The 19110-nt window shown below is 40.7% G+C and overlaps 1 protein-coding gene across 1 annotated transcript in view; it reads right to left on the minus strand.

Annotated features, from left to right (window-relative positions):
• Nucleotides 1–16432, minus strand: part of Akap10 (A-kinase anchoring protein 10) — a 57124-nt gene extending 40692 nt beyond the window's left edge. The window contains exons 1-4 of the mRNA XM_021211841.1: nucleotides 16164–16432; nucleotides 8689–8736; nucleotides 2028–2210; nucleotides 960–1517 (exon numbers count right to left, since the gene is read on the minus strand). Coding sequence (XP_021067500.1) covers nucleotides 960–1517; nucleotides 2028–2210; nucleotides 8689–8736; nucleotides 16164–16251 — 877 coding nt within the window. The 5' untranslated portion in view covers nucleotides 16252–16432. The remainder of the gene's footprint in view (nucleotides 1–959; nucleotides 1518–2027; nucleotides 2211–8688; nucleotides 8737–16163) is intronic.
• Nucleotides 16433–19110: the final 2678 nt, after the last annotated feature.

Genomic DNA, 19110 nt, shown 5'->3' on the forward strand with positions numbered 1-19110 from the left:
AGAGAGAGAGAGAGAGAGAGAGAGAGAGAGAGAGAGAGAGAGAGAGAGAGAGAGAGAATATGGAAGGAAGAAACAAACAAACAATCCAAGAAAGAATTCAGGGGCCAGCAATATCAAAATGCTTGAACCACAAGCCTGCTACCTGGAGCCTACCGTGGAAGGAGAGGAAACCTGAAGACTCTCTTCTGACTTCTACACACACAACGGCACTCGCATGCCCACAATCACATATTTACACACAGAGTAAAATAAAGTCTTACAAAAACTTAGGAACTTTCCAAGATGAAATGACACACTGAAATTGATTCATTAGCAAACCAGACCTATCTTTAGAGATTCCATAAGCTACATGCATTTGAAGCAAGCAAAGCCTTTGAGAAATAGAACAGAGCAATAATTACAAAAATGAGAGTGTGGTACAATTTCTGAACTAACAGAATAGGAACGAAAGATGTGCTGTTTTCAAAATGCCTGTGTTTAATTCTAGCTCCTCACTCACTAGACAACCTAAAGAAGCAACTTTCTAAACCAGTTTTCTCAAAGGTAAACAGAATATTAATACTTGTTTAACACAGCTGTCATGACAAATGAAATCCAAATATATAATTAGTACAGAACTCAATAAATGATATCTACAGGCAATCTAAAAAAATAAATTGAAAAAAAAATTAACGTACAAGGTGCAGTTAAGACAGTACCAAGGACCGAGACCTGGAAATCATCCCCTTGGCCAATAACTTCCCTTCCAAATGTACAAAAAGCAGCGCACTGCCCTGCTGCTCTGGTTAGCGGGTTACACACCACAACAAAGACACCCAAGATCTCCTTCCTGTTTTCCTTTTCACACCTTGACTCAATCCTCCAAATCCTCCTAAATGTGTAAACTAGGGAGACCGCCTTTGGTTCTGACCCTCCTGTTCCTTGTCTCAGGATTCTGTGTTGGGAGACATGACACTTACTTTTCATTAGTTTTTCTGACAGTTCTCTCAGTGGAGAAGAGCAACTGTTTCTATTGGCTACTGCAAGTCTGGAAGAGGATTCTTGGGAGTCCGTGGAAATCTGGTGACTTCCTGTTCTGGCCACTTCACGATGGAGAGAATGGGCTCTGTGGCATTCCTGGGAGAGCAGCAGGTGATTCTGCGGGCTCTGAGTTCTACTACTCAGGTCAGTTTCTTCTGACTGAGTCACAAGCAGTGGGGCTGAGCTAGAATCCCCCAACCTCCTGTCAAGAGACTCAGTTACAAAAGATGCTGGAGTTTCATGTTTTTTAGATGGAGAGACAGGCTCAGCCAGTGAACTCTGTTTCACTGTGTTTAGACTGTGTGCTCTTATTCGGGACCAAGTTGTAGAGTGAAAACTTTCAGCCTCTAACCAAAATTTCACCAGGTGTTCCATTCTCCGAAGTTCCATAAACTGAAGGAAATATGGAAGGACAACAGTGTCACGCAAGACTTGTTCAAGGGTCTTTGAAAGACTGGATTTGGTCTCTTGAGTCTGATAGTCCAGACAGGATCTACCTAAACAACAGAAGGAAATGAATCAGACATTAGGTAACAATTTTCTATCTAAACACAGTATACCAGCATTTCTAACAGTAGAATCAGACAGTACTTATAAACTGACTACTGTCCAAAACAGGCTTCACTCATTTACACCATTTACAATGAGGAGTGGCCATTACCCTCAGCCCAACTTGATGTTCAAATTAGCAAACTCTGAATATATTTTAATATTTTAACTTGCTATTTTGCTTTGTATCTCCCTGAGTACTACTGAAATGAGTTATCTTTGTATGTGTTTGTGTGCAATCTTATAAAGTGTCAAATGCTCTCTCCAGTACACTGCTCACTATTCTATTGGACTAGCCTTATATTTACATGACTACTATTTCATTACACTTGCAGTGGTTTTTTGTTTTATTTTTTATTTTTATTTAATGTATCTTTTCAAACTCTCCTCAATCACACAGTATCCTATAATGGAATCTCACACTGATTAGGAGATAGCGAGAAGTGCCGGTCACTTACCTAGGTCTCCAAAATGAGCAGCCTCCATGTGGCTTGGCTGTTTCTTAAGCGTGGCTGTCCTGCTACTTGAAAAGGAGTCCATGTTGGCAGAAATGGCATTGATCGCAACATGACTTGGTCCTGCAGCCTCCAGCAAGGCATGATTTTTAGTGCTTTTTTGTGGGGAATGTACGGCTACTGAAGCTATACATTTTGAAAAAAAATATTTAAAGTTATACACAGTTTTCTAAAAAAGATTTATTTATTTATTATATATAAATACACTGTTACTGTCTTCAGACACTCCAGAAGAGGGCATGAGATCTCATTACATATGGTTGTGAGCCACCATGTAGTTGCTGGGAATTGAACTCAGGACCTTGGAAGAGCAGTCAGTGCTCTTAACCGCTGAGCCATCTCTAGAGCCCAAGTTATACACAATTTGATTACCTAAAACTTATGAGTAGGCTTTAAGATAACTTAAAAAATTAAAAATTTTCACCCTTAAGCAATATTCAAAAAATAGCTAAAGTGCTAAAGAGATAGCTTAGTGACTGCTCTTCTAAAACCCCCAGGTTCAAGCCTGGCACCCACATGAAGACTGGCAAATACCTGCAACTCTAGCTCCAGGTGTCTGGTGCCCTTTTCTGGCCTCTGTGGCGAATAGACACATACATATGATGCACAGACACACGTGTCACATACAAGCAAGGCTGAACACCCAAACACATTAAATAAATAAAATAAGCCAGGTCATTTGACACATGCCTTTAATCCCAGCAAGTGGGAGGCAGAGGCAGGTGACATTCCACGACTGTCAGAGCTTCACAGCCCCTGATAGAAGATACCAAGCCACAGCCCGATGAAGATACTCTATTATTTAAAACTCGTAAAATATTACACCAAAATACAATTTAGAAAGACTGTTCTCTGAAAACTTTGATTAAAAGAATCAAAGTCAAGCTAAGTTTGGTGCTATACAATTGCAATCCCAGCAGGGAGCCAGGGAGTCGTGTCAAGTACAGGTTAGTCTGGGTAACAAGGCAGTCAGTGCCTGTTGCCTCAGAGTTAAGTATAAAAATTTAGAAAGCATTCTGAAATGTGGACCTTTTCAATTTCTTAAACTGAAATTTAGAATAAAGTCATTGAGAGAAAAACGTTCACCACAATACTTTTCTTCTTTGAGCAATAAAGTTTCTCCATCTAATAAAAGACACTGATGACTAAAGTTCAAAAAAATAAATACTCTTAGGTAGGACATAGAGCTCTATGCCTTTAATCCGCTAACTTAAAACTAAGTTATCTTTGTTTTTTACTTCATGTTAAATTGAAGGAAGTAGCTGGGCGGTGGTGGCCCACGCCTTTAATCCCAGCACTTGGGAGGCAGAGGCAGGCGGATTTCTGAGTTTGAGGCCAGCCTGGTCTACAAAGTGAGTTCCAGGACAGCCAGGGTTATACAGAGAAACCCTGTCTCGAAAAATCAAAAAAAAAAAAAAAAAAAAAAAAATTTAAGGAAGTAAAACCATTTTAGCAAGTTTATAAACAAAATTAGTTTTGCTTTTTATCTGTTATCTGTTGAGACATGGTCTAATTATGTAGGCCAGGTTATCCTCAAACCCCGAATCCTCCTGCTTCAGCCTCCAGAATGTAAGGATTGCAGGTATGCACTATCAGAGCCAGTTTCTGATATTTACTAGGGGATGTGTGTACATGATACATGTGTATGAGTATAGATGCCACAGTGTACACATGAAGAGCAGAAGACAACTTTGTAGAGCTGGTTCTACCCTCCACCTCTACATAGGTTCCAGGGGATCAATCTCAGGGTCTCTGGGCTTGCATGGCAATCATGTTTAGCCACTGAACCATCTCACCATCCCTGACTAGTTTTTTTTTATACAGATAATAGCTACACTGAAAAATCTATGTGAATGTCTCCTTTCTAATTCTATATTAATTAGATGTCCATGATAACAAAAATGCTATGAATCCATTTGTGCAGCACTTCCTCTTAGAGGGTGAGAGAAAGTGGCGCATCAGTTAGCACTCATTGCTCTTGGAGATCAAGGTTCCATATCAGCACCCACAAGGTGGCTCATAACAACCTGTAACCTCAGTTCCATGCCCTCCTCTGGCCTCTACATACATGGTGTGCACATATGCATGCAGGGAAAACACAAGGCTTTTCCCCTTTTCACTACTCTATTAGAACCCATGCATCATATCTACCGGCTCCTTCCTCATAGTCTCTCTAGTTGGTCTCCATGGTCCTACACCCCCTAATTTCCTTTGAGTCTGTCCTTCTCATTCTAAAACCCATCTCTTAATTGTCCACTGTCAGAAATGGTCTCCCTCACTGACTCCTCTTCCTAAGAATGTTCTCTAATGCTTTCTTCTCAAAAGTATATTTATTCTCAAACCTTAAGTTATTACGAGAGCAAAAGTTTTCAAACTTTAAACTATAAATTCTTCTCTTACCCCAAATAAACTTAATAAAAATCAGATCTAATTAGATCTACAAATTCAATAAAAGCAGAGTAACTAACAGCGCATTACTGTTCCTTTGGCAACAGCTCCTAGAGAAAACCTGGAGCATCTGGAGAAACCCTGGCCTGATTGCTTACCTGTCCTTCAGTCTGCTCTGCTCTTACATCTCTTCTTATTCACTGCTGGGATTCCCTCTCTGGCTTTGCCACCTGAGGCCATATTTGTCTTAACATAGAAGTTATCACCTCTTCTAAACCAGTTCTTTCTAACTCCCCTGTCTGCTCAGATCTATTAAGCTCAAGAGTATGGTCTTTCTTTCTCTCTCTTTTTTTCCCCACTATCTTTTTCTTTTGTTTACTTTCTTATTTATTTTCAAGGCTAAACTCTTTTTCTACAGTACAAAAGAACTTCTGGGTCTCCATCTTAGAATTCTTCCAAACTCCCCTTTTGAAAAGACCATATAGCCGGGTGTGATGGCGCACGCCTTTAATCCCAGCACTTGGGAGGCAGGGACAGGAGGATTTCTGAGTTTGAGGCCAGCCTGTTCTACAGAGTGAGTTCCAGGACAGCCGGGGCTACACAGAGAAACTCTGTCTCAAAAAAAAAAAAAAAAAAAAGAAAAAGAAAGAAAGAAAAGAAAACACCATATAGCATCAATATCCTGCTCAAAGACCTACAGTGGATCCCCATTTTCTCTGGTTCAACTTTCTTTTCTGTTTTTGAATTTTTTCGTTTATTTTTCTGTTTTGTTTTGTCTTTTGGCATAAGTCTTCAGTTTATTACATGAAGGAGTTACATTAGTGTGAATTAAAAGTGGACCCCAAGAGGCTGGAGAGATGGCTCAGTGGTTAAGAGCACTGACTGCTCTTCCGGAGGTTCTGAGTTCAAATTCCAGCAACCACATGGTGGCTTACAACCATCTGTAATGGGATCTGATGCCCTCTCCTGGGGTGTCTGAAGACAGCTACAGTGAATTTACATATAATAAATAAATAAATCTTTAAAAATAAAAAGTGGACCCCAAATGAATATACTACACAAGATAGGTTTTTTGTTTTTGTTTCTGTTTTTGTTTTTTTTTTTTTTTTAATTGTACAGAAGGGACAGAAGGGAAATTCTTTAAGAGCCACAGCACTTAAAACCCATGAGCCTTCAGGAAATAATCCTTAGCTACTCCAATCTCTATTAGAAACTGGTATGTGTTCATTAGCTGAATTGCTTCTCCATATTCTGGATGCATAACTATAGTACAATGGTAACAAAGACAAGTTTCTTCTTAAATGTCTCTAGCTTCTTTTTATCATAATTATGAGCAATCCCCAGAAGTAAGGGACTTCCAGCCAGTTGAATTCTTACATGGATATGTAATCCTCAGTCTCCTTTATCTGAAGGTTCTAGATAGCAGGCATCTGATACAATTCCTTCTCCTCTGTGGAAATGGCCTGCCAAAGGAGACAGCAGGAGAAGAGGGTGTGGGTGAGGGGTGGGGGCGGACGGACTGGGAGCATCAGGAATCTAGGGGGTGGGGAGGGAGAGGCAGCTGAGCCGTTGGCAATGACCATGACTAGGGCCTCTTTTCTTTTCTGGTCTTTATGGCTCTGTACAACATCATTTCAATCTTTCTGTAAAAAATTCCCTTTACTTATCTGAAGGACCCTGTGATTCATATATATATATATATATATATATATATATATATATATATGAATCAAAATATATATATTCAAAAGAATTTAAAGGCTAGCAAGGACAAAAACAAAAAACAAAAACCCAAACCAAACCAATCTTCTCTTTCGTTAAAATTCTCTTCATTCTTTAGTGTTTATATCGGCTGTAACACTTCCATGAAGTATTCCCTAGAGTTTGCTCACCTCAAATTTTCTGGGCCCCTTGCAATACTACACTTCAGCTCACTATGTTAACATTAGGCAGCAATCACAACCTAGAACACCCATGACAGACCAGGCAATCTACTGCTTTGTCTATGGATTTTTACTTATGTTTGGGTCTTTCTGAACAATTCTTCAAGATTGGTATTTCCTCCATTTTAAAGGTAGAGGCAAACAAAGAGAAAAGGTAACTACTTTGTCCTAATTCTATGAACTTGGAAAGAGTCATTCCAACTTAGGTCACTTAGAGTCATACCTCTGTTTAAAACCTCAGACCCTAGAATTACTATGTGTGAAATTTATGAAAATGAGTAACTCAAAAGCACTTCCCACAATATACCACAACTAAACATGTAATTCCCTAGCTTGGTTCTGTGAGGCAAGCCAGAAAGGTAGCAAGTCGTGTACTTTACATTCGTGTCCCTCACATCTGAGATCTAATCAATTACAAAACTCAATTTATCTCTTGGACTTCAATTCTGTCCTCCTTATTCCCATCACTAGTTTGAGCTGCCTGTAAAGTTATTTGGCAAATTTTCTTCTCTCCTACCAGTCTATGAACTATATCCAATATCCAATAACCAAGCTTTTCACGGTCTTATTACAGCCAACTTTTGAAAAGTGTTTAAAAGTTACAGCCAACCTTTTAAATACCAAGAACTAAAAAGTGCTCTGTAAATGGTGGCCATTTACGATGTTTGGTTCATTAGCCGGTGTGCATTTAAGTAGGTCCTGTTAATCAGACTACAACTTCACATTTACCCTTACGCGTGTCTATGGATGCATGTGTGTGCATGTTCATGCATGCAAACAAGTACAGGTGCATCTGTAGCAGGGAGTATTTATGGAAATAAGAGGATAACCTCCAGGATCAGTTCTCTTCTGCCACGAGTAGTTTTGCCCACTGACTCTCAAGGGCCCTTCTTGAAGGGTTGGTTCTTGTAAAGCTTCTGTTATTATCCTAAGATCAAGTCCTTACCTGCTAGGCAGACTATGTGATCTTACCAGCAGATTACGAGCGTGAAAATTATTTTACTTCATATATTATTTGGCAAATTATTATTTTTCAGACATAACTTATTTACTTGTTTTTTTTTTTTTTTTTCTGAGACATGGTCTCACTATATAGCCTGAGCTGTATTAAAACTTGCTATACAGGTCAGGTTGGCCTCAAACTCAAAGAGATTTGCCTGCCTCTGTCTCCTGAGTGCTGTAATTACAGGTGACGCTGATGCTTCATCTTACCCACCTGGTATGAAGTTTTAAATCTCAATTTTAATTTAGAGAATTAGAAACTTACTGGGAAACAAAATGAAGCCAATCTCCTCACTATGCAAAATGAAGAATCTAAAGAAAGTTCCAAGACTTTCTTTCCCAAGTCAGGCTACTAGTGTCAATTCTGTGTGAAGACTGCAGTTCTGATGGCCTAGGGTCCTAATTCCTCCCTTCTCCCAGGCAGACGTATCTTCGCAAGCCTCCACTTAGAACTTTCACCTTTACCAAATGCCAGTCACATCTGGCTTAAAGAAGGTACTTTAAATGAATTCACTTTAAATTATCAATAATAAGTTTATAATAAGGCTAGAGAAGCATATTTCTCCAATCTTACAGGTCTTATAAATGTTATAAACTCTCTGGCTAATTGAGCAGACAGTAAACAATGCTGGCCACATATCAGAAAACACTAGAAAAGTCTAAATAGCAGTCTGCATATTTTAGTTATGTTAGAAAATGAATTTTGTATGTACTGGCTATGGAAATAATTTTCTGTTGTAAATTTTCATTCCAATCTCAGTATAACAGATATTAAATAAATTAAAAAAAAACAGCAGAGATAAAAAAAAAAGGGGGGGGCATACTTAAACCCATAAATAAGAACAGTGTGTTAATGTCCACAATGTCCACAATGTGATGGGAATAAGCTTCAATGAAGGCCACTGGTCCTAAGAAATACAGTGAAAACTGTACTCATCCACATTTCTGAATAGATAGAAAACCAGCCTTGTAAATGGGTTTCTCTCTAGCTGTCACAGCTCAGAATCTGTTTTATTGAACAAAGCCAACTAATAACTGTTAGGGAACAATCAAATGTGTGATTTATAAAGAAAAACTGGTACACTTTAGAGTAGCCAGCAAATGCTCAGTAAAAGCCTGCTAGAATATAATTAAAGAGAAAATAAATCACAATGATAAATAATAGTAATAATAATGATGAAGAATGATTGCTGTCATCATAAAAGAAGATAAAAACTGGAACATTCATACCCACACATCCATCACTGTGAACACTAAGGAGGGTCACTCACCTTTAGTGGACTTGACATCGAAGGTCTTCTCTTGTTCTTTACCTTTCACTACAACACAAAAGGGCATCATGACCAACTTATGCATGGAAAGAGAGCCATTCTATACACTGTCAACACCAGAGACACTTGAATCTAATAGAATGAGTATGAGTTCTAGAACAATCAATTGTAGGTGCCCTGGGGATAGGTCAGTTCTTAGAAAAGAATTCTTTAAGAAAGTAACCTCTGAACAGCAATGGATCAAAACCTCTGAAAGGGCTCTTGAAGAGCCAATCTTCAAAACATCTATATTCAAGTTCTGCCTCTTGCTACTTATCAGCAGTGCAGTCATGGATAAGTTATTTAATTTCAATGAACGTTAATTTCCTTAAGTATTAAGTAGTAAAATCAGGTAATTTCTAAAACTCACTTAGAGGGTTGCTGATGAAAAATGAAATAGTTGCAAAAGGCATTCGAAATAAATTTAGGGTAAATTTTTTTTTTTTTCAAGACAGGGTTTCTCTGTGTAGCCCTGGCTGTCCTGGAACTCACTTCGTAGACCAGGCTGGCCTCGAACTCAGAAATCTGCCTGCCTCTGCCTCCCGAGTGCTGGGATTAAAGGCGTAGGGTAAATTTTAATACCACAAGTCACCCACTATGCTGCCTACAAGCGCAGTAAAGAAAAAGACTTCATTGGTTATAGATAGCATCTTACTTCTTTGGTATGCCCTCCCTAGCTTTGGGTACAAACATCCCAAACTTACAACCTCAACTCCTAAGCCTAAGGGTAACAGGTTGTCTCTAAAGTGATTACATAATCTTTCCTTTATTACACAAAACAGTGAAAATTCTATAGCAGATAAGCTCATAACAGCAAGCAAGAAAGCTGCAAAGCTGCTCTAGGCACGTGTGGATTCTATTATAAGACCTGACATGAGGTTATTTTTAATCTCCTTTACTTTCCTTGTGTTTTTGTCTTAAACATTAAATTTCCTTCAATTCACTGAGTGGATTCAAAGTAAGAAATCTCAGAATGTGCCCATGTCTCCATGTTCTGAAATACTATTAATGCTGAAAAGCTAGTAGCAAAAATAGCTGGCTCTCAAGTGTCTCCCAAAAGTCAACCCATCAACAACCCAAATCCCCAGAGTGTGCTCAACTCGCCCGGACCAGAAAAGTGCCCTTGCCTTCAGCAAATCTACTTCCAAGCATGTAGGCATCAACCTGAGAAAGATAAAGTGGTTGCTGTCACTAGGCACTGCTGTCAGGAATGTGTGACAGAGTGACCAGTATCTGAAAGGAATCCCCTTGCCTTAGCCTTCCAAATGCTCAAATAGCAAGAATGTACCACCCACCAACCCACAGTGGCCTGTGTCTCTTCTGATATAAGGAGATGGTGAAGCCTGTGCTCTGGAGAGGATGAAATTACAAGATTAGCATTTGTCTTTTTAAATATTAAGATGTCATGATGGTCCTTATTTATATTTTCCCATAGAACTAGCCTATAAAAATTAAGCCTGACTTTTAAATTTTTAGTAATTTTTTTTGAGACTGGATTTCTCTGTGTAGCCCTGGCTGCCCTAGAACTCACTCTGTAGATCAGCCTGCCTGCCTCTACATCCCGAGTGCTAGGATTAAAGGCATGCACCACCAACTTTTAATCACCCTGATTGTTTGTCGTATCACTTATTTTGAGGTGTGGATCTCAGAGGTTCCAGTCCATTCTTGCTGTTGCTGTGGGTTTGTGAAAAGGTAAAGCACAGGGGCAGGAAAGTGGTAGAGACCACTCACCACACGACAGCCAGCAGGCAGGTCCAGTGCCATCCTTTAAAGTCACGTGTGTAGTTTTAACTCCCAATCTTACATCTTCAGCTTTGCATCTCCTCTAAAACCAGCCTGATGCAGCTAACTGCTGCTCCACTTTTTATCTCTGACAGGTTTATTTAAATTATCTGCAGTTTTAACTCCAAACGTGGTCCATGAAGACCTATCATCAGATTTTTAGGATTTACTTTCTCAGGGTAAAACTTCAACTTGTCTTTCTTTCCTACTCTGTATCCCATCAGTCAGCAGGTCTATTAAGGGCTATCCCAGAATACAACCTAAATTCAGCCACATGTCACCACTCCTGACAGTCAACACTGGTTGAGACAGTCACCTCTGATTAGGCTGGTGTCTAAAGAAGTCCTCTGAGATATTACTTGAATTACAGCTGAGATGTCAAGAGGAAGCTGATTTTTATGAAGATGGAGAAAGCAGCACTGTTGTTATCACCTTGCTTATGAAGTAACTGGTTAAAACTATCTGGAAAAAAAAATAATTCCACATCTCCTACCTCTTATTCTTTATCTGAATCTATACATCTATAGCTATATTAAAGGTTCACACTTATTCTGAAAAAGGCCAGAATATAAACATTTTTAAAAATGTTTTAAAATTATGTATTTTATGTATATGAGTACTCTATTTGCATGTATGCTTTCGTGACAGAAAATGGCATCACACCCCATTATAGATGGCTGTGAGCCACCATGTGGTTGCTGGGAATTGCACTGAGGACCTCTGGAAGAGCGGTCACTGCTCTTAACCTCTGAGCCATCTCTCCAGCCCCATTTTAACAATGTTTTTAATTGGGGTTGGAGAAATGGCTCAGTGGTTAAGAGCACTGGCTACTCTTCCAGAGGACCCAGGTTTGATTTCTAGCACCCACATGGTGGCTAACAACTGACTGGAACTCCAGTTATAAGTGTTCAATGTTCTCTTCTAGCCTCCAAAGGCACAGCATTCACATAGTGCATGAACATACTATATTCATGCAAAACATTCATAACTATTTTTTTAATCTCAAAGTTTCATTTTATTTGATATACTGTGTGTGTAGATTAGAATATAATGTGAGTCCTTTCTCCTTTCACTATGATGCGTTCCAGGGACTGAATTCAAGCTGTCAGACCTACCTGACAAGCACTCTGACCTGCTGAGCCATTTGGTTAGTCCCATACTGTAACTACTTTAAGTTCTGCTGACCTCAAAGATCTCTGTTTATACTATCAAAAATACACACGTCTGTGTTACAATAACACCTTGTTTCAAAAACTGGTGGTGCACTGCACTGGACTGTTGAGATGGCTTAGTGGTCAAGAGCATGGGCTGCTCTTCCAGAGGACCCCTGTCTACAGTTCCAGATGATCCAACTTCCTCTTCTCACCCAAACATGGTACACATACATACATGTAAGCAAAACACTCATATACACATATAAATCTAAAAACAAAATAAAACACTGGAGGACTAAGAGATTTGATGAATGGACTGTATCTTGTCTCTGAGACAGAGAAATAAATCCCAAGGACTAGAGAGATGGCTTAATCCTTAAAGTACTTGCCATATAAACATGATTAACTTCAATTTGATCTCCAGAACACATAGTAAGTCGAGAACCGACTCCACAAAGTCAGCATCTAAGTCTTTTGAGATATGCTCTTTGTAATCTACTGTCATGAGTTTTGTCTTCTTTATTTTTTTGAAATTTTGGATTCTTATATCCTTAGATTTCCTTACATGTCCAGTTACACCTGTACTCCATACACACAAATAAAATAAAAGTCTTCAAGTAGAGAGGAACACTACATGTGAATTATTATTTGAAATGATTTATAGGGGAAAAAAAAATCTGTTCTTGGGGCAGAGAATTTAAGGTATTTAAGGAAAAAAGGCTAAAAAGATGGCTCAGTAGTTAAGAGCACATACTCCTGCCTGTCCTGGGTTGCACACCTTTAATCCCAGTACTCCAGCAGAGGCAGCTGGGTCTCTGAGTTCCAGGCTAGCTTGGTCTATAGAGCAAGTTCCAGGACAGCCTGGAGTACACAGAGAAACCTTCTTTTTTTTAAAAAAAAAAAAAAAAAAAAAAATGCTCATAATATACTCCTGTATCAGACCCGAGTTTGGATCTCACCACTCATGTAACTTTAGCTTCAGATCTGACACACTCTTCTAAACTCAGAATGCCTGTACACACACACTCTCTCTCTCTCTCTCTCTTTCTCTCTCTCTCTCTCATACACTTTTAAATAATTTAAAAACCCAATTTCTAGAAGGAAAGAGCTCCATCCTAAGTAAGTTTCTGAGTGTCCTAGAGTGGGTTGACATGACTTCACGTTTGCTGCTCTTCTATAGGTCCAACAAATGAAGGCAGACCTTTGATGAGCCCCTGAAAGCTGTGAACACTGTACTGAAGAAGGCATTCTCCATTCTGCTTGTGTCTTCTGGGTTTCAGAGCCATGATCTATTCAGCTGGTTGGAAGCACTGCGCCAAAGGGCCAGGTGTGATAACCTATGTTTTGGGAGCTATATCTTGGCTTCCCGGTGTGGAACTGTGTCTATCAATAACATTTCAAAAGAGAAAGCTGGCAGCAGTTTAAAAACAAAAAACAAACAAACAAACAAACAAAAAAAAAACCCAGCACAGATGAAACTAGAAAAGGCATGCCTAGGTAGGGTAAATTGTTCTAACCGCTTTGCATTTGCTGTTATCGCAGCCTGATGATCAATATTCTTGCATAACTGCATAGGAAGATACCTACTTAATGATCATCAACACCAATGTTTGTAAGTAAAACCTAAGAAATAAATGTATTAATAGGAAAGTGGGTGAACAGAAATATAGGGAATTTAGTAGTTACAATAACTCCCAAGCACCCACATGATGGTTCACAACAATCTTTAACTTAGTTCTAGAGAATCAGATGTCCTCTTCTGGCCTCCTTGGGCAAAGGCACACACATAGTGTACATACATACACAAGCAACACACCCATACATATAAAACTCAAAAGGCAGTGCTAATTTCTATGGGACAGTTCCATGTGAAAATAGAATAAAATGACAGCGATCTAAGAGAAGCTATTCTTATCCATACCAGGTTATGTGTACAGAAGAGACAGGCCAGGCTGTTACATTCCTGTAACCCCTGTACTCAAAAGACTGAGGCAGGATGCTGTACTTTAAGGCTAGTAATGACTGCATGTCGAAATACTGATTTGAAAATTCAAAAATTAAAAAAGAAAAAAACTCATGACAGTAGATTACAAAGTGCGTATCTCAAAAGACTTAGATTAAAAAAAACAACACAATAGACAGGTAAACTGAGGAAACACTAAGGTAATTCTTACAATTGCTTCCACTTTGTTGTGGTGTGTGTGTTTTGCCTACATCAATACATGTGGATGCCTAGAGCCAAGGAGGCCAGAGGACAGTAGGGGATTCCCTGGACCTGGAGTTACAGATGGTTCTAAGCTGCCATGAAGGTTCTGGGAACTAAACCCAGGTTCTGTGTAAGAACAACATAAGTTCTGAAGGGCTGAGTCATCTCTAGCCCTCTTTTCCTGATTTTTAGATTTACCATTTTAAATGAAATGTAATAAATCTCTATCAAAAAAGAAAAATAAATTGATGGATCTATATGAGGCTGTTTTCAGAAGTTGGGTGTGTCGATACATGCCTATAATCCAAATACTAAATTAGAGGAAGAAAAATGTCCACAGAGTCCCCCGATCTCATCAGTAAATGCTAAGGCCAGGACTACAAAGTCACACTGTCTTGACTCCCAACCCCTCAGAAAGGTTGTTTCTAGCTTCTCTTGCCACATTCAGTCTCCAGAACTCATCTGGAATAATCTTTTTACTCCTTAAGTGCATTTATTTATTTTGTGGGAGTGGATGTACCACAGCACATGTGTAGAGGTCAGAGGACAACTTAATGGGCGTTACCCTTTCCCTCTGCCATTGTGGGTCCTGGGGCTCTAACTCTGATGGTTAGGTTGCACAGCAAGGGTCTTTATCTGCGAGTCAATAGGTTCTAGAATGAACTTTCTAAGCACATAACCAGATCACCCTTTATTGTAAGGTCACCTCTCTTCAAAAGTTTTACAGTATATTCATTCTCTCTGCATTTGGAATAAAACTCTCCATAATTTGGTGTCTGCCTACCTGCCTCTCTATGCCTCAATCACAGTGGCCGCCTTGCCTTTCCTATAAAGGGCACCAGCTCTTCATACCTGGTACTGCCAGTGTCTTTCCTGACCTCTCTAAAGTTACAGTCTACTACTGATCCACTAGCTTTATGTTTCAAGGTTACATACTGAATTCTTCCTCTAACATTCAACCAAAATGGGTTTTTCTTAATAAATTAGTCTTTCATTACGCATCATCCAGTTTGTAAATATACACTCATTTTTTTTTAGCCTATTTATTGCCTGCCTACAGCATCAGTGAGCTTCATACATAGGTACAGAGACTATGTCCATATGACTATTCCATAACACCCTAAGACAGTGTCTGGCAGACTGGACACTCTGTGTGTTAAATGAACAGACAAAAGTCTGTTGTTCAACTTGAAATTAGTCCCATACTTAGAATGCATTTCCCCCTTAAAAAACAAGCACCCCCAACACCGGCAATCTAAGTACAGTTAAAAACTGCAGAGATATTAAGACACTTTACTGATAAAGCTTCCTATCATTTACCAGTTTCATTCATCCCTCACCTAGCATCAACAGACAGCTTCAGTCCTATGAGGCCTTTAGGAATCATCTGATTCTCAGCTGGAAAAAAAGTGGGTTAACGGCTGTTTCGGGTTACAGAGTTTATGAAAAAGCTATCATGTGAATACAAGCCTGATTTAGCGTTATGTTTTTTTTTCAAAAAAAAAAAAAAAAAAAAAGTCTGTCTGATACATCTCAGTAAGAATGAAGAGATACAACCACCTCCACCTAAAGAGATTTGATTGATCAATTTGTGTATGTATATTTAATGAAATACCATAACCCTTTCCAGGATCAAAATCACCTTGCCTGTACTTTAAAACAGAGTAAGCTTTTACAACTGAACATCAGAAATCTAAGTAGTTCATTTATAATAGCAGCAACGGTCTCAATAATTAGTAAAGTTGCTCAATCATCAAAAGCGGTCGTCTTCCGAATACGGAACTTCAGTAGTAAGAAATTTTATTTTAGGAATAACAGTGGGCCCCCTTCCGCTCTCCACCCCCGCCCCCAAAAGAGGAAACTAGAAAATAGCGCTAGTTGAAGAAATAATAGTTTCACGTGGTTTTTAGGAATAAACCCCCCCAATATTCGGAAAAGTCAAGACTTCCTATAAGTAAAGGGATTTCCTTTATCTTCATCCACAGTGCGTGCGTGGATCACACACACACATAAACCTCTGGAAACCAAACACACCAGGAAAACCTCTCTTTAGCCAACAGGTGTTAATTTCTATGGGTTTAAGCAAGCACTTTCGGCCCAAAGCGACAATGGCCCTCGACCTCGCTGGAGGAGGCCACCTTCTTCTCTGCGGAGTCCCGGGCAGCACTCGGCACCGCGGGTGTCGGCGCCGAGGCCGAGGAGCCTCGCGGCCGCCCTGACAAAACCCTTGCAGGTTTGCTGCCCCACCGCTGCCCGAGACCCGGCTCGCCCCCCGCCGGCGACCCCTCGGCTACCTTTCCGCCGGAAGAAGGACATGGCGGGGCCCGGGTCGGGGCGGAGGGCGCGGGGGGAGTGTCGCGGGGAGGGCCCGGCTCCCCTCATTCAGCAGCTGGCCGGGACTTCCGGGGCCGCAGGAGCCGCTGCACTAGTCCGAAAACAGCCCCTTCTTCCGGGTGTGGGCGCTGCCGCCACCTCGGGATGCCCCGGCAGCTGCTGCCGCCATATTATCAACAAGCCACCCGCTTAGAGTTCCGGTCCGTCCGCGCGCGGGGCTTCACGGGAGGCCCCGGCCCCGCCCCCTCCTGCGCACCTCCTCCCGCGGGGCCGGGGCGCGCGCCCGCCCAGCTCACGTGACCCGGCGTCCTCGAGTCCGCGAGCCTTTCCCGCTGGAGGCTCCGGATGACGGCGTCTCTTTGCTGAACCTCCTCCTCTTCGGGAAGCCCGGGCCAGCACTGCCGCGCAGCCTTTTCGCGGAATCTTGCTAAGTGCCGCAGGCTGCTTGGCAGCTTTACCCTGCCAGGTCCCCGGGGGATGCAGGCGAGCCTGCAGGACGAGGAGAGGACAATAATCTGCTCTTATGTAGCTCCTGAAGCTCCGTCCCTCAAAGTGACCTCAGGAAGGAAGGAGAAAAAGAGTGGTAGGCTCGTTTTCAGATGAGATCCCTACAGATGCTTAAAACAGAAAGAGCCAGCAACCTGAGCCTCAACAGGGACTATTTCTTCCGTTCGTATTCGAAAGCCACCTTCCTATAAATCTTCTGGCTTCCTTAAAGCTTACCAACCTTTAGCGCCCTGATTGGATGGTCACTATAGCTGCAACTACTGTCAAAAGCGAACCAGGAACTCAATTGCTGATTTTTATGTTGACTCAGCGAAGTCTACATGAGACAGAAGGAAAAACAAGTGCAGAAGAGGCAACTTGCCTGATTATTCGGTGTGTTAAAACAGGAACTAAATAAAGCCTGGAGTCTTAACCATATTACTAGAGCAGGTTAATAAGTTTGCTAGTTTTGTTTCCAAACCTGTTTGCTAAAGCATGAAAAACCATCAAAACTAAATTTCTTTATAACATCGGGCACAGCTACCATACTAAACCCTCCAGATTAGTAACAGTCTTTAAACTTGTTCTTGGTATGGGGGAAACTGGGCACATTCTGTTTGCCGAAAAGGTCATAGCTAACTAGAAGTGAAGCCCAGGTTTCAAGGTCACGCTGGGCAGGAACCGAAAAGGAGAGCAGGGCTGTGGTTGCCCCATGAGGTAATAGTGTGGAGGTCTGAGATGATTTAGAAATGATTATTACACTCTGGGCATACCCCTACCCTATTCCCACTCACCGCCCACCCTTGAACAACTTTCCTTGCCTAAGACTATTAAGGCAAGCCAGGGGAGGTGTTCTGGTGGTGAAAGCCTTTAACACACTTGGAAGGCAGAAAAGAAGCAAGTGGATCACTGAGTCCCAGGCCAGCTTGACTTACTTAAGGAATTTTAGGCCACAGTGAGACCTTGTCTTAAGAAGATAAAAACAAAACAAGGTGCTGAAGGATGGCTTAGCAATTAGGAGCACAGACAACACTTGCAAAGGATCCACAGTTAGAGCATCTACTCTGTTCTTAGGTAGTGCTTATATTATTCCTTTTCCGTTCTGGAGTTCTAGTCTTGGCAGAGACTGTTTTGTATATGTTAACTATTGATTACCTGATCAGGGCAGGAGGAACACCAGACGGATGAGTGAGCAAAAAAGTCAATGGGGATGAGGGGAGGGCTCTGGTTCCATTAGGATTTCTTGAATCCTTACTCATTCTCTCAGGCTAAATAAACATAGATCAGTGTTGAGGAAGTGTTTCAACTCAATTTCCAAAGAGGTTGATTCTTTGAATCCCTCCTACCAGAAATTCTGGAGTTGCTTTTATTCTCTGTAAGAAATAGATTGTTACAGTCCATTTACAGATAAGAAGAAAGCAATAGCCCCCCCTAGCTGGTGGCTTGTCACAGAACTCTTTAAAAAGTTACAGGTAGTCTGCTGCCCTCCTGCTCATGGTCAGAAAGGGGGGATGGGTACTATCTCAAGCCCCAAACTATTCATTAAATAAGGCTTTGTGTCTTAAAGCAATAACATGGGAAATTTGGGAAGGAGGCAAGTTCCAGCCAATGGAGACAAGGATAGGAATTAGAGGGAACTTAAAGCCCCTCCAGATTGGGGGGACTTTAAAAATCACTGCCTTGTACCAAAGCATTGCACCAGAAATTTTTGCCTTTTCTTTTTGCTGGCATCCCTTTCTGTAGAATTGTATATTTAAAAACTGCTTCATTTTGTTAGTTCCTTGAATAAATTATATTATTCCACTATAGCAGTCAGCTAATCGTAATAGTTATTTACCAAGAACTTGCGATGTACTCTCTATGTTCCTAGCACTTTACAATTAAGACTATCCATAATCCTTCACACATACACCTTACCACCACCCCACAAGAGACCCTGCCATCATCATGTCTTGTTTATAGAAGATGGTTTCTTTGTAATGACCTAGGATCTCAACAGTAATAAGAGATAGAAAAAGAAAGGAAGGAAGAAGGGTTGTTGGTGAAGCCGTGAATCCCATTTCGGGAAGCCTTACTGTAGTTATAACCACTCCAGACAACGTGTACCTGCTTTGGAAGACCCCACTCTGGGCAAGATATGCTCAGAACTGTAGAACTCAAAAGAAGTAGATGAGGACACTTGATACCCTGGTCTGGTCTTTGCACAAATACACACACACACATACACAGAGGCATGTTTACCCCAACATAGAGGTCCATTTGTAGGTGATCAAACAAATCAGTTAAAAATAAAGTTAAAACTCAAAGGTTGGATAAGTCCCAAGATATTTCTGTCAGCACTTGCCTGCTGTGTCACATGACAACAACAATTATGCACTCTTGCTTTTGAACACACAAAACATGATGCACTTAGAGTACTTT

This window comes from Mus pahari, chromosome 14 (assembly GCF_900095145.1).
Source record: "Mus pahari chromosome 14, PAHARI_EIJ_v1.1, whole genome shotgun sequence".
Taxonomy (NCBI): Eukaryota; Metazoa; Chordata; class Mammalia; order Rodentia; family Muridae; genus Mus; species Mus pahari.